The sequence below is a fragment of the Nomascus leucogenys genome, chromosome 5 (genome assembly GCF_006542625.1).
Source record: "Nomascus leucogenys isolate Asia chromosome 5, Asia_NLE_v1, whole genome shotgun sequence".
In the NCBI taxonomy this organism is placed as follows: domain Eukaryota; kingdom Metazoa; phylum Chordata; class Mammalia; order Primates; family Hylobatidae; genus Nomascus; species Nomascus leucogenys.
In genome coordinates this window covers 18,499,368-18,520,118 of record NC_044385.1, presented here as the reverse complement: position 1 = coordinate 18,520,118, position 20,751 = coordinate 18,499,368, and the positions used below count along the sequence as shown (strand labels likewise).

The following is a 20,751-nucleotide window of genomic DNA, read 5'->3' as shown; positions in this document are numbered from 1 at the left end:
GGAGTTAAGATCCACCCTTGTTAGTCTGGTTTCAAACCCGATGGCCTTCTCTCTATGCCACTACCTCTGTGTAGCTCCAGAGTTTATCTTACCTACCCGGAATAAATATTTTGAAAGAGTTACGATGAAACGGGGAGCGCTGCACAACAGCCGCAGAACTGGAGGGGTCAGAGGTCTGTTCTGCCCTATGGTGTTCACCTGCCCTGCTTTGGGAGACACCACTCAAACTCTCTCAGCTCGGCCTGTTTCCTAGGCCTATCACATTGGAGAATATTGGGCTTTCACTTATGGACCTGGGGCTACCTAATAATGTCCTAGGAAGTCAATAAGCAGTTGGGAGTGGTTACTACTCAGAGCCATTTCTCCCAATTCCTGGCTAGTTGGTCTACGCCCTACAGCTCCAGGGAAGTCACTGATAAGGAAGGAGATGGCTCCAGCCAATGAGTACCAGCCTCCCCTACCCCACCCCCAAATGCCAAGAAACTTAGATATTTTCTTATGTCTGGTTCCTCCTCCCTTCTTCCCACCCTAGCCCTCCACAGAGATCTCAGAATCACTAGGGAAGATCAGTTTGGTGGACTAGCTCGGACCCTTCCTAGTCACAGTCCTGGGCCACAGTGACTTCCATCCTGCCCTTGGCGGTAACACCCACATGCAGGGAGGGGAACAGAGGGCAGCACACTATGTGGCCAGCCCATGCATCCAGGGGCATCCTGGCCCACAACAGTGCCCCAGCAGCTGTCCCACCCCCTCTCATAGAAAACCTGACCGCCCCCACTCCAGGCCCGCTATGCAGCAGGAGCCACATCCTTATTGTGGCTCATCCCTCACTCCCTTGCAGGTAGGGGAAGAGCTGGTCTCATTGTTCAAAGCCATATTCGTTAATCCTAGCAAAGAAACAATCAATTTTCAGACCCACCGTTAAAAGGCAGCTTGGGCTCTCTCTCCAGGAGCTCCCAGAGGCGCCCCCCTGCACCCAGTCCTTTCATCAGCTCCGAGTAGAAAGAGCTCAGACCTGAGGACGAGAAGCAGAATCCACACACATGTCCACCACTGGCATTGGCACTGGCATTGGCCACCACTCCTCCGAGAGCAGTGACAATGATTGCTTTTAATATAAAATCTGTTATTAATATTTTCAAAAAACAACTTGAGGCAGCTTCCTGGGAACTGACATTCAGAATTCCCTTGTCTCATACTCTAGTTTTCCTTTGGCTTCTCCTCCTCCAGTTTCGTTAATTTTTTTTTTTTTTTTTTTGAGACGGATTATCACTCTGTCACCCAGGCTGGAGTACAGTGGCACGATCTTGGCTCAATGCAATCTCCATCTCCCCAATTCAAGTGATTCTCCTGCCTCAGCCTCCCGAGTAGCTGGGATTACAGGTGCATGCCACCAGGCCTGGCTAATTTTTTTATTTTTAGTAGAGATGGGGTTTCGCCATGTTGGCAAGGCTGCTCTCAAACTCCTGACCTTAGGTGATCCACCCGCCTCGGCCTCCCAAAGTGTGGGATTATAGGCATGAGCCACTGTGCCCGGCCACATTTCACTGATTTCTAATAAGGACTTAATGTTTGATCAGGGATTGAAAAACATATAGTCATACTCATCAACCACTGGATTAAAATCATAATGCCGCAGAGGAAGTCTACCTAGTTAAAAGCATAGCAATTTAACTGAAATGTAACGCTATCTCATAATTTAAAAAAATATAAAATACTTCAATGTTGATTTTAAAGACAAATCCACAAAATAATACCTCACCTTCAGGCACTCAATAAATACAACTTTGATAAGCTACACACATTCTCCCATATACTTCAAGTAATCTCTAGATTACTTATAATACCTAATACAATGTAATGCTATGTAAAAAAAAAAAAAAAGGGCCAGGCAAAGCGGTTCATGGCTGTCATCTCAACACTTTGGGAGGCCAAGGTGGGAGGATTGCTAGAGCCCAGGAGTTCAACACCAGCCTGGGCAACATAGAGAGAACCCTGTTTCTACAAAAAATAATTGTAAGGCTAGGCCTGGTAGCATGTGCCTATATTCCTAATTACTTGGGAGGCTAAGGCAGGAGGATCGCTTGAGTCCAAGAGGTTAAGGTTGCAACGAGGTATTACTGCACCACTGCACTCTGGCAGCACTCAGGGCAACAGAGCGAGACCCTGCCTCAAAACAAACAAACAAAAAACAACGACAAAAAAAAAAACAACAAAAAAACAACTTTCACAGTAGCAAAAACTGAAATAAATTTGGTTAATGTTAAACATTCCAGCAATCTCTTTATTTTTATTTTTTTGTGGAGACAGGGTCTTACTATGTTGCCTAGACTGGTCTTAAACTCCTGGGCTCAAGCAATCCTCCTGCCTTGGCCTCCCAAAGTGCTGGGATTACAAGTGTGCGTCACCGTCCCTGGCCTCTAGCGATCACTTTTTAAAGTCAGCTTTGAACCATGGTTTTTTTTTTTTTTTTGAGACGGAGTCTTGCTCTGCTGTGGCGTAATATCTATTCACTGAACCTCTGCCTCCCAGGTTCAAGCAACTCTCCCTGCCTCAGCCTCCCGAGTAGCTGGGATTACAGGTGCCCCCCACCATGCCTCGCTAATCTTTGTATTTTTAGTAGAGACAGGGTTTCACCATGTTGGCCAGGCTGGTCTCCAACTCCCAACCTCAAATGATGTACCCACCTCAGCCTCCCAAAGTGCTGGGATTACAGGTGTGAGCCACCGTGCCTGGCCTGAACCATTTAACAACTTAAACCCCAAATGCAATGGTCTACATCAAATGTGAGGACATATATTTGTAACATTTTCCCTCAGTAAGGATGTTGAAAAAATACAATTCAAATATTCTATGGTATGAATATTTATGCAAGATACAATGGACTAAAATTTTTAGGCTGAATTAAAAATGCATTTGGCAAAAATAGACCCCTACAAATAGTCAACTGATTTTTGACAAAGAAGCAAAGGCAATACAATGGAGATGCAACGGCAATATATGTATTATCTTTTTAACAAACGGTTCTAGAACAACTGAACATCCACATGCAAAGAAGGAATCTAGACACAGACCTTACACCTTTCCCAAAAACTAATGTAGAGTGAATTACAGACCTAATGTAAAACACAAAACAACAAACTCCTAGAAGGCAACACAGGAGCAAGTGTAGATGACCTTGAATTTGGCAATGACTTTTTAGATACAATACCAAAGGTACAATCCATGAAAGAAAGAAGCTGGACTTCATTAAAATTAAAAATGTATGCTTTGCAAAAGACAATGTGAAAAGAAGAGGACCAGCCACAAACTGGAAGAAAATATCTGTAAAAGACCTATCCAATAAAGGATTGCTACCCAAAATATATAAAGAACTCTTAAAACTCAACAATACAGCAACATGAAGACTTATTTAAAAATGGTCAAAAGTCCTGAACAGACAACTCACCAGAGAAGGTATACAGAGAGCAAATAAGCATATGAACAGATGCTCAACATCATATGTCATCAGGGAAATGCAAACTAAAACAACAATGAAATACCTTGCATCTATCAGAATGGCTAAAAGCTAGAACACTGACGCCACCAAGTGCTGGGGTGGATGTGGAGCAACAAGAACTCTCATTCCTTGCTGGTGGGGATGCAAATGTGACACACACTTTGGAAGGCAGTTTGGGAGTTTCTTACAAAACTAAAATTTTTTTTGTAAGAAAAAAAAATTCATTCAGTCTCCACAGAGATGTCAAAAATTGCCAATGCTGGCCAGGTGCGGTGGCTCACACCTGTAATCCCAGCACTTTGGGAGGCCAAGGTGGGCAGATCACTCGAGGCCAGGAGTTCAAGACCAGCCTGGCCAACACGGTGAAACCCTGTCTCTACTGAAAAAAAAAAATACAAAAATTAGGCCAGGCGCGGATGGCTCATGCCTGTAATCCCAGGACTTTTGGGAGGCCAAGGTGGGTGGATCACCTGAGGTCAGGAGTTCAAGACCAGCCTGGCCAACATGGTGAAACCCCTTCTCTACTAACAATACAAAAAAAATAGCTGGACACAGTGGCATGCACCCATAGTCCCAGCTACTCAGGAGGCTGAGGCTGGAGAATCGCTTGAACCTGGGGGGTGGTGGTTGCAGTGAGCCAAGACTGCGCCATTGCACTCCAGCCTGGGTGACAAAGCAAGACTCCATCTCAAAAAAAAAAAAAAAAAAAAAAGGCCCGGCATGGTGGCGGATGCCTGTAATCCCAGCTCTTTGGGAGGCTGAGGCACAAGAATTGCTTGAACCCGGGAGGTGGAGGTTGCAGTGAGCTAAGATGATGCCACTACACTCCAGCCTGGGCAACAGAATGAGACTCCCTTTAAAAAAAAAAAACAAAAAACCTTGCCAATGCTGACTACATTGCAAGTCATCACAGCAGGGTATTGAGAAAAGTTTTTAATTAGCAATAATCACGCCTTGGATAAACCTCATTGCCTATGATATTGCCACTGTGCTAAGCTAAACATATTCTTACCATCCAATCAAGCAGCTGTACTCCTTGGTATTTACCTAAATGAGCTGAAAACTCCTATCTACACAAAAACCTACACATGGATGTTTATAGCAGCTTTATTCATCATTGCCAAAACTTAGAAGCAGCCAAGTGTCCTTTAGTAGGTGAATGAATAAACTGTTGTACATCCACACAATGGAATATTATTCAGTGCTAAAAATAAATGAGCTATCAAGCCATAAAAAGACATGGAGAAATCTTAAATGCATATTTCTATGAAAAGAGCCAATCAAATGCTACCTACTGCATGATTACAAATACATGACATTCTAGAAAAGGCATAACCATGGAAACAGTAGGTTGCAGAAGGGTGATGAATAAGCAGAGCTCAGAGGATCTTTGAGGCAGTGAAACTACTCTGTATGATACAATAATGTTGGATACATGTCATTTTGCATTTGTTCAAACCCATAGAATGTACAACACCAAGAGTGAACCCTAATGTAAACTGTGACTTTGGGTGTAATGCTGTGTCAATGTAGGCTCTTTTTTTTTTTTTTTTTTTTTTTTTTTGAGACAGAGTCTCACTCTGTCACCCAGGCTGGAGTGCAGTGGCGCAATCCCAGCTCACTGCAACCTCCGCCTCCCAGGTTCAAGCAATTCTCCTGCCTCAGCCTCCTGAGTAGCTGGGATTACAGGCATGAACCAGCACACCCAGCTAATTTTTGTATTTTTAGTAGAGACAGGGTTTTGCCATGTTGGCCAGGCTGGTCTCGAACTCCTGGTCTCAAGTGATCTGCCCGCCTCAGCCTCGCAAAGTGCTGGGATTGCAAGAGTGAGCCACTGTGCCCGGCTGTAGGTTCATTAATTGTATCAAATGTACCACTCTGCGGGGGATGTTAATAGGGAGGCTGTGCGTGTATGGGGGCAGGGGTATACACCCCTATCTCCACACAATTTTGCTATGAATGTAAAACTACTTTGAAAATGGTATTAATTTTTAAAAAGAAGGGAGGGAGGGAAGAAAGAAAGAAGAAAAAAAAAGTAAGGCTGGGCATGGTGGTGCACACTTATAATCCCAGCACTTTGGGAGGCCGAGGCAGGAGGATCACTTGAGCTCAGGAATTTGAAAGCAGCCTGGGCAACACAACATAGCAAGACCCTGTCGTTACAAAAAATAAAAATAATTAGCTGAGTATGGTTGTGTATGCCTGCAGTCCTAGCTACTCAGAAAGCTGAGGCGGAAGGATCACTTGAGCCCAGGAGGTCGAGGCTGCAGTGAGCTAGGATTGTGCCATTGCACTCCTGCCTGGAGACAGAGTAAGACCCTGTCTCTAAAACAAAACAAAACAAAAAAGAAGTAAAGGGAAAGAGTCAAAAGTAGTTTAACACAGTAAAGAGCTTTGACTCTGAAGAACAAAAGCACAATGGCCCTGGATAAACAAAATGCAATCTCTCGCTATAATGGAATATTATTCAACCATAAAAAGGAACGATGTACTAGCCCAGTTGCGGTGGCTCATGCCTGTCATCCCAACACTCTGGGAAGCAGAGGCGGATAGATTGCTTGAGCCCAGAAGTTCAAGACCAGCCTGGGAAACATGTCAAAACTCTGTCTCCACAAAAACTACAAAAACTAGCCAGGCATGGTGGTGCATGCTTGTAAGTCCCAGCTACTCAGGGGACTGAGGTGAGAGGACTGCTTGAGCCCAGGAGGTCAAGGCTGCCCTACTGCATTCCAGTCTGGGTGACAGAGCAAGCCCCCGTCTCAGGAAAAAAGGAAAGAAAAAAAAAAAAAGGAAATGAAGTACTGATACGTGCTACAATGTAGATGAACTTTGAAAATATTATGCTAAGTGAAAGAAGCCAGGCACAGAAGGACATATATTGTATGTAGATATATGAAATATCTACAATAGGTAAATACATAGACACAGAAAGCAAACTGTGGTTGCCAGGAGCTGGCAGGAGGAAGTAATGTAGATAGACTGCTTAATGAGTATTGGTTTTCTTTTCAGTGATGAAACTGTTTGGGAGCTAGATGGAGGTAGTGGTTGCACAGCATTATGAATGTACTAAACACCACAGAATTGTAAACTTGAAAATGGTTAGGTTTTGCTTTTCTTCATACAGTACTTCTGACTTCATCTTAGCAGACAATGTACTTAGAATCATTGGGGTTTTTACCCCTAGTCTGCCTTTCTAAGCAGAAACCAAAATAAAAATTCTTATTTAATAAATAAAATAGAATTTCTTGCTTTGTAGATTATAGAATCACTTTAGACAGCAATTCTATAAAAGTATAAAATTACTTTAAAAACATAAAAGCACGGCTGGGTGCAGTGGCTCACACCTGTAATCCTAGCAATTTGGGAGGCTGAGGCAGGCGGATTGCCTGAGCTCAGGAGTTTGAGACCAGCCTGGGCAACATGGTGAAACCCCGTCTCTATTAAAAAAATCCAAAAGATTAGCCAGGTGTGGCGGCACGTGCCTGTAGTCCCAGCTACTCGGAAGGCTGAGGCAGGAGAATTGCTTGAACCCCGGAGGCGGAGGTTGCAGTGAGCCGGGATCATGCCACTGCACTCCAGCTTGGGCGACAAGAGCAAGACTCCGTCTCTAAATAAATAAATAAACAAATAAACATAAAAGCACTTAAAATCCAATTTAAGTTGTTGGGCATTGGTGGTTCAGTGGTAGAATTCTCACCTGCTAATTCAAGTTGTTGGATTAAATTCCTATCACCTTAGGCATCTATGTTATAAATGTGGAAGAACTGGTGGCAAGAGATGTACACTGACCTACCCATATTTTCTCTCATCCCTCCTCGTACCAGATGGCAGATCCTGAACAAGACAGTTGACCAGAGTTGTGGGCTAGCCTGTGGTTAAGAAAGCCAAATTACCCAATCTCTGCATGCAGACAAAGCCTTAGCAGCACCTCCCATAACCAGTGGTGGTAACTGACTATAGCAATGGATTAGAACTGTGTTTTCCAACACATTCTGTGCAAGGCACAGTTGTGAACTTGTCCCTTGTGAATAGAGAGGGCAATAGAACAACCACAAACAGAAATAACTTCTATCATGCCAAGTGGTTCAGAGGAGGGAAGAGGAGGGGCTGAGAAAGATCATGTCAAATGTGGCAGAAAATATTAAGATGAAGGGAGGCCAGGGAGGAAACCTGGAATGTGAACAGAAAGGCTAGGGCGAGGGGAAGTGGGGTAGGTAGTCCACTTGAAGGAGGATGGAAGACCTAAGGGAACAGGACCACAACAGGGTGTGAAACCTCCAGCCCAGCAGGCTCAATCCAGGAAATGGAGAGGGAAGAGCTACATACTGTCTGTGGGTCCTCCTGAACCGGTCCACCTTCTTGTTTCCCAAACTATCCAGCACCCCAAAACATCTTAATCAGTTTTTATTTAAGACCAGCTGGCAGAACTAAAATACTTTTTTCAGGGGTCTCTGAAAATCTCATTCCAGAAAAAAATCCTCACTTGCCTGCAGATGTCTACGGAAATGCCTCTACCTTCAACAATTAGACAGATACAAAACCCTGAAAATAAAACTCTCTGGTTGAGGCAACACCATAGGATACCTGATAATGTTCCATTAATCAGATCTTAAGCTACTTACCTGACCTTTCCATCTTGATTTTCAAAGACAAGAAGGGAAACAAAAACCAGGAAATCATTTGTCCCAAGTTGACTGGGGATGCATTCCTGCTTTCCTTCATCCGGGAATGAAAAATAAAAGCTGAACTCTGACAGATTCTTAATAAAAGCAGGCAACTCTGTTTCATACACTTGATAATTTATAAATTTTTTTTATTGCTCATTAGTTTTGAATATGGTCGGCTTTGTACAAAAGGAATTTTATTCTCCACTGATTTGCCAATCACGAAACCATCACTAACACAGGACTATGGGTTTCTGTGTCCACACTTGCTTAGCGCCACCCTCCTCCTGCCTGCACCTGTGAGCAAGTGAACAAATGGTCTGAAGACACAGGCTGGGAAATACCACTCCAGAGTGATGCTGAGCTATAAGAGGCCTGCAAAGATCCCAAACTTCCCAACTAAGGAGCTGTTTGCTCGCCTGCTGGGGAGGGTCATGCTCATTTTACTTCTTTAAAAGCTCAGTTGGAATAATAACATTCTAGGAAATGCTTTTTTAGTAGAAGTTAATTGAAGTAATGTGAAAGTTCAGTTTCTCTTTCAGAAATGATGCTCTGATTTTTAATTTGTAACACCCCAAGCCTATTTAAATTATTTACCTCCAATGCTTATTCCAACCCAGAAAGCATACATTAGGAAGGAAGAGAGTTCACCCACGGTCATGTGGGCACTGCCCATCAGCAGCCCTCCTTTGTACAGGACAGAAAGCACGATCAGGTTGCCGGAGAGCCCAGTCTGTCGAGTGATGAAAACACAGAAGTCAGGTGGGAATCAAGGACCCAGAATGCAAAAAGCATGAACATGGCCTGTAATGTCCCTTTTGCATTCAACTGTCACAGCAAGATTTTTCCAAAATATTAATTTCAACTGAGTTTCAAATTAAAAATGGTTTTGTAATATTGCAATAATGAAGAAAACAATCTCATCACCATGAAAACCTATAAGCTAAGTCTCCCATCAGATCCCAATTTTATCCCATCTACTCAGTTTGCAAAAGGTAAAAGTAATATTAAAGGCTCCTTCCCTAACTAGAGGAAACAAATAAGTATCTACTGTATGGGTTTATATAATATAATGAGATGTTCTGGGCAAGGACACCAGCCTGAGGAGCTGGACTCCTGTATCTATGGCCTGCTTTTCCCTTCATCACATGTGTGGTTGTCTTAGGTATAGGGGAGGCCTTCTCTGGGCCACTGCTCCTTATCTGTTAATCATAGCAATGACAGAATTGCCTCTGAAGTTCTTTTCAGTTTACACATATCTTGAATTTGCCCTCATAGTGATTTTCTATTTCAGTGTCCTATTTGAGTGCATTGTGATTGATTTTTTATACTTGTTTCTTGAAACACATTGAGGTAATTTTGGTTAATCCTCAGACTTTGCTGGCATCAGAATGACCTGGAAGGCCTGTTAAACAGATTGCTGGCCCCAGTTTCCTACCCAGCAGATCTGGGGTGGAGCTGAGTCTTGGTGAGGCAGACCAGTGCTCAGGCAAAGCTGATGCCGCTGCCCTGCACCGCGCAAAGAATCAGTGCCCGATCACACCATGCACTGACTTTTCTCTAAGGACATTTACTTGTTTCTTCCTTTTTCACAAAAATATTTTAAAGAAAGTCATTCTCGGCCTTGAAATTAAGACTAAAATTTTAAAAATTAAAATTATTTTCTACTTATGCTGAGCACCACAGAATAAAACTCTCACCATTCTAACATTTGCCACTTTCACTTTTTCCAAAATGATCTACTTACTGCTCCAAAGAAGCCAGCCCGAGCAAATGCCTCTTTCCTTGCTAACTGCATTACATGGTCCACTTTGCTGGCATATTTCTCTATTTCAGTCATTTCTTTCCCAAAAGCTCGAACAGTTCTTACATTTCCAATACGTTCCTCAGCTAGCTGGCAGAATAATAAATACATTTCAGGAGGAGAAGGGTCATATTTCAAGAGCTTCTAGAAGCAAAAATAAAATGTGGTTCTCATTTTGTTATTAAAAGAAAAGAAATAGTGATAGTAAGAAGTGAGAACGCCACAAAAGACACTATCAATGGAAAGCCACTCTTGATACGTGACTAAGTCAAAAAAGAGTGACAAAGCAGAGTATACAAAGCAATCCTAGTTTTGGGGAAAAAAAATCTATACCTAAATGTATCAGAAAAACATATAGGCAGAAAAATAGGAGTACACGTAGATGCAGAAATGCATTTTTATGCAGAGAAAAAGACAGACTCCAAAATGTTAATAGTGTTAATTCTAAAAGACGGGATTATGTGTGTTTTTGTTTTCTCTCTTTATATTTTCAAATTTTTCAACAATAAACATGCATGGTTTTTGTAACATGAAAGTATAATGGTTATTTTTCTTTTTTCTTTTGGAATGGAGTTTCACGCTTGTCACCCAGGCTGGAGTGCAATGGCGCAATCTCAGCTCACTGCAACCTCCACCTCCAGGGTTCAAGTGATTCTCCTGTCTCAGCCTCCCAAGTAGCTGGGATTACAGGCATGAACCAGCACGCCCAGCTAATTTTTGTATTTTTAGTAGAAACAAGGTTTCACCATGTTGGCCAGGCTGGTCTCAAACTCCTGACCTCAGGTGACCCACCCGCCTTGGCCTCCCAAGGTGCTGGGATTATAGGCATGAGCCACCGCGCCTGGCCATTTTTAATTTTTGAAAAGATAACGTTGCACAGCACTGCAAAGCTTGATTTATTAAATTAATGAAACACAGTGTTATCTAGTAACTATTTTCAAAATCTGATTAACCGTTTTGTCCTATAACAAATAGTGATAGTGGCTAGGTATGGTGGTTCATGCCTGTAATCCTAGCACTCCGGGAGGCCGAGGTGGGAGGATCACTTGAGCCCAAGAATTTGAAACCAGCCTGGGCAACACAGTAAGACCCTGTCTCTACAAAAAGTTTTAAACATTAGTGGGCATGGTGGCATGTGGCTATAGTCCCAGCTACTGAGGAGGCTGAGGTGGGAGGATCACTCGAGCCTGGGAGGTTAAAGCTTCACTGAGCTGTGATTGTACCACTGCACTCCAGCCTAGAGTGCATGAAAAAACTTTTCTCATGTACCTTGTCTCAAAAAAAAAAAAAAAAAAAAAAAAAAAAAGGACGAAAAGAAATAGTGATAGCAACAAGTAAGGACCCCACAAAATGTTTAGTCAAGTTGGATCTACTTTGAGATATGGGTAGAAATCTAGTCTAGAAAACAGAGTAGTTTAAGTTTCTGGGATCTTGGGGTAATTTCTAATGAAAGGAAAGGAAGGCACTTTATTGAAAAACCTAAGCACATCCCTTAGGATCTGCCCTCTAGGATCCTGGCTGTGACCCCATTCTGCTGGAAACCACGCGGATAGGAAGGGGCCTTTACCTGAGTGGCTTGTGCCAGGGAATCCTGGGTGACTTTGGTCAGTTTCCGTAGATACCGCCCATAAATTACAGCAATGATTGACACTGGAGGCACCACGCTCAAAACAAAGGTGGCCAGATTAGGTGAGACAAAAAACTGTCAAAAACAAAAAAAATTGAGAGGTGTTTGTTACATAGCGTGGCAAGACATTCTCATTACCTACGACAGGGGAGTGTGTGTGTGGGTGTGTCTGTGTGTGTGTGAGTGTGTTTAAATTAATAGCAGACTTGAAGGTACTGTCCCCAAGTTGTTATATCCTGTTTTGGTGGAATTTTTCAGACATCTTTATTCTTCACAAAACCCCATAAATATTCAGCATGCCACATAGAAGAAATGTGAGAAGCAATTGCTGAAGAAAGAATCCTCAGGCCAATACTAGATCAGACCATGCTGTTTAACAACAGAGTGGGAAGAGACAGGATGGGAGTTTGGCAGAGGCCCATTCTGCTCCACACTCCAGACCACCTCAGGAGTTGTGTATTCAGGTCTGAACCACCTGCAGGCACTGAACAACCAGAGCAACACGTCCCATCAAAATGACCAAGATGGTGAAGTCACCAAAAAACCCCACATCGGGTGAGGTGCGGTGTCTCACGCCTGTAATCTCAGCACTTTGGGAGGCCAAGGCGGGCGGATAACCTGAGGTCAGGAGTTTGAGACCAGCCTGACCAACGTGGTGAAACCCCATCTCTACTAAAAATACAAAAATTAGCCAGGTGTTGGGGCGCATGCCTGTAATCCCAGCTACTCGGGAGGCTGAGGCAGGAGAATCGCTTGAACTCGGGAGGTGGAGGTTGCAGTGAGCCAAGATTGAGCCACTGCACTCCAGCCTGGGCAACAAGAGCAAAACTCCGTCTCAAAAAAAAAAAAAAAAACACCTGCATATTGCATGACAAACAGCCAACAGAGGACTTGGAGGACACAACTAACAAGTCGAAGAAGAATTAGAGCTGCTTTCGTGGCTCAGTGGACTGAAGTCAGCAGGATGGATCTGGGCTCAACATACTGAGAAGCTTCTAGCAATTGGAATTGCTGAAAGAATAACCTAACTTCTAGAAGTAACAGAGGGTTTTCCTGTCAACCTTGCAAGTTGGTGATTGTACTTTTTTTTTTTTATTAATTTTTTTTGCACACAAAAACAATAAACATTTTCTAAAAATACATACAAACAAAAAGATGCGTAACAAACATATTAGGAAGGTTGCACATGGGAAGACGGGGAATAGAAATGGGGAGTGGGAATCAAAATAAATGAGAGAGGGACTTTATATGGATCAGTGATAATAACTCAATCCTCTATTTGACGAAGAAGGAGAAGGAAGAGGAAGAAAAAGAAAGTGGGATAAAGGATCAGAAAGGGAGGAAAATAGAAAAAATTAGAGTATGACTCCAGGATAGACCTGTTTTGTTGTCACTGAGTTGGTTGGTTGGTTTGTCTGTTGTATTTTTCATATGTTTCACCATGTTGGCCAGACTAGTCTCGAACTCCTAGCCCGAAGTGATCAACCCGCCTCGGCCACCCAGAGTGCTGGGACCACAGGCGTGAGCCACCACGTCCAGCCCCCAGATTGCTTCTGGCCTCCGTGGTATACCTCCCAGATGGGGCGGTCGGGCAGAGGCGCTCCCCACATCCCAGACGGGGCGGCCGGGCAGAGGCGCTCCTCACTTCCCAGACGGGGCGGCCAGGCAGAGACGCTCCTCACTTCTTCCCAGACGGGGCGGTCGGGCAGAGGCGCTCCTCACTTCCCAGACCGGCGGCCAGGCAGAGACACTCCTCACTTCTTCCCAGATGGGGCTGCTGGGCAGAGGTGCTCCTCACTTCTTCCCAGACGGGGCGGCCGGGCAGAGGCGCTCCTCACTTCCCAGACGGGGCGACCGGGTAGACGCGTTGCTCATTTCTTCCCGGACGGGTGGCCGGGCAGAGACATTCCTCACTTCTTCCCAGACGGGGCGCCGGGCAGAGGCGCTCCTCACTTCCCAGACGATGGGTGGCCGGCAGGCGCCCTCACCCCAGCGGGCCGCACCTCCTCCTCCCAGCGGGGGGCGGGCAGAGGCGCTCCTCCTTCCCAGACGGGCGGCCGGGCAGAGGCCTCCTCACTTCTTCCCAGACGGGCGGCCGGCAGAGCGCTCCCACTCCCAGACGGGGCGGCCGGGCAGAGGCGCTCCCACTTCTTCCCAGACGGGCAGCCGGCAGAGTCGCCCTCACCTCCCAGACGGGCAGCCGGCAGAGCGCTCCTCACCTTCCCAGACAGTGCGGCCAGGCAGAGGCGCTCCTCACCTCCCAGACGATGGGCGGCCGGGCAGAGGCGCTCCTCACCTCCCAGACGATGGGCGGCCGGGCAGAGGCGCTCCTCACCTCCCAGGCGATGGGCGGCCGGGCAGAGGCGCTCCTCACCTCCCAGACGATGGGCGGCCGGGCAGAGGCGCTCCTCACCTCCCAGACGATGGGCGGCCGGGCAGAGGCGCTCCTCACCTCCCAGACGGGGCGGCGGCCGGGCAGGGGCTGCAATCCCAGCACCCTGGTAGGCCAAGGCAGGCGGCTGGGAGGCGGAGGCTGCCGCGAGCCAAGACCACGCCACCGCACTCCAGCCCGGGCCACAAGGAGCACCGAGTGAGCGAGACTCCGCCCGCAGTCCCAGCACTTCGGGAGGCCGAGGCGGGCAGAGCACTCGGGGTCAGGAGCCGGAGAGTAGCGTGGCCAACATGGCGAAACCGCGCCTACAGCCAAAGGAGAAAAAGGAGGCTGGCGAGCGCTGGCAGTCCCAGGCAGTCCGTGGTGCGGGGCAGCAGCGAGCCGAGTAGATTACATGCAGCGTGGGTCACAGAGGGAAAGAAGAAAGAAAGAAAGAAAGGAAAGAAAGAAGAAGGAAGGAAGAAGGAAGAAGGAAGGAAGAAGGAAGGAAGGAAGAGAGAGAGAAGGAAGGAAGGAAGGAAGGAAGGAAGGAAGGAAGGAGGGGGTGATTGTACTTTCAATAGTACTAGCATCTCTTCGACAAATTATTAAAATCTACCATGTCTCATTTGCACAGAAAATAGTATAATCAGTACAAGGCTAAATAATACTAAGGAAAAACTGCAAACTGAAACATAAGTGGATGGATCAACCAATCATTCACTCATTCATTTACTCATTCAACAAGTTGTTACTGAAAGCCCACATTACTGAGTGCAAGCACTATTCCAGGCACCTGGGAGATAACCAACCCTCACAGAGTTTTCATGCAAGAAAGAAGAGGTGAGACTTAGATAATAAACAAGTAAAAGAGAGAGAAAGTATCACTGCAGATATAACACGATCTTAGAAGACCTCGCCACCAAGAAGGAAGAGCCATTGCATAAAAAGGCCCTGAGGCAGAAAGGAGGTTGGCACCTTCACAGAGGACAGATGTGTATAGGAATGTCCCACCCAGAGAAGACAAGTCCATCAGGACACCTAGGGTGAGCCTCGGGGAACACAATCATATCTCTGATGGTCACCATCAGGACATGAGACCAACAGGGCAGGTCTAACACTTCTGGGGCCTGAACACAACTGATGTCAAATGAACCAACTGGACAGGTGTCCTCTGTGTGGGGCAGGCACAGTCCATCAAGATTCTCCTAGAACTGTCCCAGAACCACCCCCCTCCCTTCACGGTGGTTCCATACTTAATGAAAAACCTTCTGAAGACTAATACAGGGTCCTGGCACCATAACAAAGTGTTCTGAATAGCAGAAATGGGCTAGGCATGGTGGCTCACGCCTGTAATCCTAGCATTTCGGGAGGCTGAGGCGGGCAGATCGCTTGAGCCCAGGAGTTCAAAACCAGTGGGCTGGGCAACATGGTGAGACACTGTCTCTATAAAAAATACAAAAATTAGCTTCCTTCCTTCCTTCCTTCCCTTTCTTCCCTTTCTTCCCTTTCTTTCTTTCCTTTTCTTTTCTTTTCTTTTCCTTTCCTTTCTTTTCTTTCTTTCTTTTCTTTCTTTCCCTCTGTGGCCCAGGCTGCAATCTACTCAGCTCGCTGCTGCCCGCGCCGCGGACTGCCTGGGACTGCCGCCACGCGCCACGCTGCCTGCTTCTCCTCGTTTGGCTGCAGGCGCGCGGTCGCCACGTTGGCCACGCTGCTCACCAGCTCCTGACGCCGAGTGCTCTGCCCGCCTCAGCCTCCCGAGCCCCTGCCCGGCCACCACCCCGTCTGGGAGGTGGGGAGCGCCTCTGCCCGGCCGCCCCGTCCGGGAAGAAGTGAGGAGCGCCTCTCCCCGGCCGCCCCACCCGGGAAGAAGTGAGGAGCGCCTCTGCCCGGCCGCCCCGTCCGGGAAGAAGTGAGGAGTGCCTCTGCCCGGCCGCCCCGTCTGGGAAGTGAGGAGCGCCTCTGCCCGGCCGCCCCGTCTGGGAAGTGAGGAGCGCCTCTGCCCGGCCGCCCCGTCTGGGAAGTGAGGAGCGCCTCTGCCCGGCCGCCCCGTCTGGGAAGTGAGGAGCGCCTCTGCCTGGCCACCCATCGTCTGGGAAGTGAGGAGCGCCTCTGCCCGGCCGCCCCGCCTGGGAAGTGAGGAGCGCCTCTGCCCGGCCACCCACCGTCTGGGAAGTGAGGAGCGCCTCTGCCCGGCCACCCACCGTCTGGGAAGTGAGGAGCACCTCTGCCCGGCCACCCACCGTCTGGGAAGTGAGAAGCGCCTCTGCCTGGCCGCCCCGTCTGGGAAGAAGTGAGGAGCGCCTCTGCCCGGCCGCCCCGTCTGGGAAGTGAGGAGCACCTCTGCCCGGCCGCCCCGTCTGGGAAGTGAGGAGCGCCTCTGCCCGGCCGCCCCGTCCAAGAAGAAGTGAGGAGCACCTCTGCCCGGCTGCCCTGTCCAGGAAGAAAGGAGGAGCCCCTCTGCCCGGCCGCCCCGTCCGGGAAGAAGTGAGGGGCCCCTCTGCCCGGCCGCCCCGTCTGGGAAGTGAGGAGCGCCTCTGCCCAGGCACCCATCGTCTGGGAAGTGAGGGGCGCCTCTGCCCGGCCACCTATCGTCTGGGAAGAAGTGAGGAGCGCCTCTGCCCGGCCGCCCCGTCCAAGAAGAAGTGAGGAGCACCTCTGCCCGGCTGCCCTGTCCAGGAAGAAAGGAGGAGCCCCTCTGCCCGGCCGCCCCGTCCGGGAAGAAGTGAGGGGCCCCTCTGCCCGGCCGCCCCGTCTGGGAAGTGAGGAGCGCCTCTGCCCAGGCACCCATCGTCTGGGAAGTGAGGGGCGCCTCTGCCCGGCCACCTATCGTCTGGGAAGAAGTGAGGAGCGCCTCTGCCCGGCTGCCCCATCTGGGAAGTGAGGAGCGCCTCTGCCCGGGCGCCCCGTCCAGGAAGAAATGAGGAGCGCCTCTGCCCGGCCGCCCCGTCCAGGAAGAAGTGAGGAGCGCCTCTCCCCGGCCGCCCCGTCTGGGAAGAGGTGAGGGGTACCTCTGCCCGGCCGCCCCGTCTGGGAAGTGAGGAGCACCTCTGCCCGGCCACCCATTGTCTGGGAAGTGAGGAGCGCCTCTGCCCGGCCACCCATCGTCTGGGAAGTGAGGAGCACCTCTGCCCGGCCACCCATCGTCTGGGAAGTGAGGAGCGCCTCTGCCCGCCACCCCGTCTGGGAAGTGAGGAGCGCCTCTGCCCGGCCACCTATCGTCTGGGAGGTGAGGAGCGCCTATGCCCGGCCGCCCCGTCCGGGAGGAAGTGAGGAGCGCCTCTGCCCGGCCGCCCGTCCGGGAGGAAGTGAGGAGCGCCTCTGCCCGGCCGCCCCGTCCGGGAGGAAGTGAGGAGCGCCTCTGCCCGGGCGCCCCGTCCGGGAGGAAGTGAGGAGCGCCTCTGCCCGGGCGCCCCGTCCGGGAGGAAGTGAGGAGCGCCTCTGCCCGGCCGCCCCGTCCGGGAGGAAGTGAGGAGCGCCTCTGCCCGGCCGCCCCGTCCGGGAGGAAGTGAGGAGCGCCTCTGCCCGGCCGCCCCGTCCGGGAAGAAGTGAGGAGCGCCTCTGCCCGGCCGCCCAGTCTGGGAGGTGAGGAGAACCTCTGCCCAGCCACCCATCGTCTGGGAGGTGAGGAGCGCCTCTGCCCGGCCACCCCGTCTGGGAAGTGAGGAGCGCCTCTGCCCGGCCGCCCCGTCTGGGAAGTGAGGAGCGCCTCTGCCCGGCCGCCCCGTCTGGGAAGTGAGGAGTGCCTCTGCCCGGCCGCCCCGTCTGGGAAGAGGTGAGGGGTACCTCTGCCCGGCCGCCCCGTCTGGGAAGTGAGGAGCGCCTCTGCCCGGCTGCCCCGTCTGGGAAGTGAGGAGCGCCTCTGCCCGGCCACCCATCGTCTGGGAAGTGAGGAGCGCCTCTGCCCGGCCGCCCCGTCTGGGAAGTGAGGAGCGCCTCTGCCTGGCCACCTATTGTCTGGGAGGTGAGGAGCGCCTCTGCCCGGCCGCCCCGTCCGGGAGGAAGTGAGGAGCGCCTCTGCCCGGCCGCCCCGTCCGGAAGGAAGTGAGGAGCGCCTCTGCCCGGCCGCCCCGTCCGGGAGGAAGTGAGGAGCGCCTCTGCCCGGCCGCCCCGTCCGGGAGGAAGTGAGGAGCGCCTCTGCGCGGCCGCCCCGTCCGGGAGGAAGTGAGGAGCGCCTCTGCCCGGCCGCCCCGTCCGGGAAGAAGTGAGGAGCGCCTCTGCCCAGCTGCCCCGTCTGGGAGGTGAGGAGAACCTCTGCCCGGCCACCCACTGTCTGGGAAGTGAGGAGCGCCTCTGCCCGGCCACCCACCGTCTGGGAAGTGAGGAGCGCCTCTGCCCGGCCACCCACCGTCTGGGAAGTGAGGAGCGCCTCTGCCCGGCCGCCCCATCTGTGAAATGAGGAGCGCCTCTGCCCGGCCACCTATCGTCTGGGAGGTGAGGAGCGCCTCTGCCCGGCCGCCCCGTCCGGGAAGAAGTGAGGAGCGCCTCTGCCCGGCCGCCCCGTCCGGGAAGAAGTGAGGAGCGCCTCTGCCCGGCCGCCCCGTCCGGGAAGAAGTGAGGAGCGCCTCTGCCCGGCCGCCCCGTCCGGGAAGAAGTGAGGAGCGCCTCTGCCCGGCCGCCCCGTCCGGGAAGAAGTGAGGAGCGCCTCTGCCCGGCCGCCCCGTCCGGGAAGAAGTGAGGAGCGCCTCTGCCCGGCCGCCCCGTCTGGGAAGTGAGGAGCGCCTCTGCCCGGCCGCCCCGTCCGGGAAGAAGTGAGGAGCGCCTCTGCCCGGCCGCCCTGTCCGGGAAGAAGTGAGGAGCGCCTCTGCCCGGCCGCCCCGTCTGGGAAGTGAGGAGCGCCTCGGCCCGGCCGCCCCGTCTGGGAAGTGAGGAGCGCCTCGGCCCGGCCGCCCCGTCTGGGAAGTGAGGAGCGCCTCTGCCCGGCCGCCCCGTCTGGGAAGTGAGGAGCGCCTCTGCCCGGCCACCCATCGTCTGGGAAGTGAGGAGCGCCTCTGCCCGGCCACCCATTGTCTGGGAAGTGAGGGGCGCCTCTGCCCGGCCACCTATCGTCTGGGAAGTGAGGGGCGCCTCTGCCCGGCCACCTATCGTCTGGGAAGAAGTGAGGAGCGTCTCTGCCTGGCCGCCCCGTCTGGGAAGTGAGGAGCGCCTCTGCCCGGCCACCCCGTGTCTGGGAAGAAGTGAGGAGCGCCTCTGCCTGGCCGCTCCGTCTGGGAGGTCTACCATGGAGGCCAGAAGCAATGTGGGGGCTGGGCGTGGTGGCTCCCGCCTGTGGTCCCGGCACTCTGGGGGGCGAGGCGGGTTGATCACTTCGGGCTATGAGTTCGAGACCAGTCTGGCCAACTTGGCGAAACATGAAAAATACAACAGACAAACCAACCAACCAACTCAGTGACAACAAAACAGGTCTACCCTGGAGTCATACTCTAATTTTTTCTATTTTCCTCCCTTTCTGATCCTTTATCCCACTTTCTTTTTCTTCCTCTTCCTTCTCCCTCTTCTTTGTCAAATAGAGGATTGAGTTATTATCACTGATCCACATAAAGTCCCTCTCTACCTTATTTTAACTCCCACCCCCCATTTCTATTCCCCGACTTCCCATGTGTAACCTTCCTAATATGTTTGATACGCATCTTTTTGTTTGTATGTATTTTTAGAAAATGATTATTGTTTTTGTGTGCAAAAAAAAATTAATAAAAAAAAAAAAAATACAAAAATTAGCCGGGCATGGTGGTGCACGCCTGTAGTTCCAGCTACTCAGGAGGATGACGTGGGAGGATCACTCGAACTCGAGAGGCAGAGGTTGCAGTGAGCCAAGATGACACCACTGCACTACAGCCTAGGCAACGGCGTGAGACCCTGTCTCAAAAAAAAAAAAAAAAAAAAAAAAAAAAAGAATAGCAGAAACACAACTTGATGGTGGGAAGGCCCACTATGTAAATTAATAAATTGGCAGTATCACACACAATATCAGGTTCTCATAACTGGACTTCCCCTATGTCAGGTCCATGAGTTTGTGCAGGAGAAACAAAGTCACATTTCTGATCCTCTAGAGCCAAAGATAAGATCCTAGGTGAAGCCACTTCCTGAGGCCCTTTTATAGACTGAATGGAAATTCCCCCTGAAATTCACATGTTGAAGCCTTAACTCCCAGCATGGCTATATTTGGAGATGGGGTCTCTAAGAAAGTAACTAAGGTTAAATGAGGTTGTTAAGTGTGGGGCCATGATCCAATAGGATTAGTGTCCTTATAAGAGACATGCTAGAGCACACTCTCTCTCCACTATGTGAGCACATGGCAAGATGGCAGCTGCCTACAAGCCAAGAGAAAAGGCCTCAGAATAAAGCTATTTTGCTAGCACCTTGTCCCTGGACTTCTAACCTCCAGAATTGTGAGAAATACATTTCTGTTGTTTCAGCCAGCCAGTCTGTGGTATTATTATGGCATCCCAAACAGACCCCTTTGAATTGCTCATCTGACCTACACTGAATTCCCTTTCCTTGTTACAAAAAGTACCCCAAGTGATTTTTCCCAGCTTGAACTCTTCCTGATCCCCAAAACTATTCATATTTGGAAAATGGCATGTTAGTGCAGGAAGGGTCCTCTTCCAGAGGTTTGCTTCTCTCTTAGCTGGAAAATCATGAGATTTCAAAGCTGTTTTTCATTCCGTACGTCAGATCTAATAGTCAACACACCCTTCCTCTCTGAGTGCTTCATGGGACACAAAGGACAAAATCCAAGCTTTTCCACTTGTGAGAAAGGATTATTTACAGTTCTTATTCCACGAG

The 20,751-nt window shown here is 50.0% G+C and overlaps 1 protein-coding gene and 1 non-coding gene across 2 annotated transcripts in view; both read right to left on the bottom strand.

The window, feature by feature from the left end:
- The window catches only part of ABCB10 (ATP binding cassette subfamily B member 10), a 49,126-nt gene that overhangs the window by 14,394 nt on the left and 13,981 nt on the right, over positions 1-20,751 (bottom strand). The window contains exons 4-7 of the mRNA XM_030812720.1: positions 11,535-11,669; positions 9,911-10,057; positions 8,761-8,896; positions 920-1,015 (exon numbers count right to left, since the gene is read on the bottom strand). Coding sequence (XP_030668580.1) covers positions 920-1,015; positions 8,761-8,896; positions 9,911-10,057; positions 11,535-11,669 — 514 coding nt within the window. The remainder of the gene's footprint in view (positions 1-919; positions 1,016-8,760; positions 8,897-9,910; positions 10,058-11,534; positions 11,670-20,751) is intronic.
- On the bottom strand, positions 4,354-4,497 carry LOC115835229. Its single transcript, XR_004030225.1, has one exon. It is a non-coding gene; the product is annotated as a U4 spliceosomal RNA (small nuclear RNA).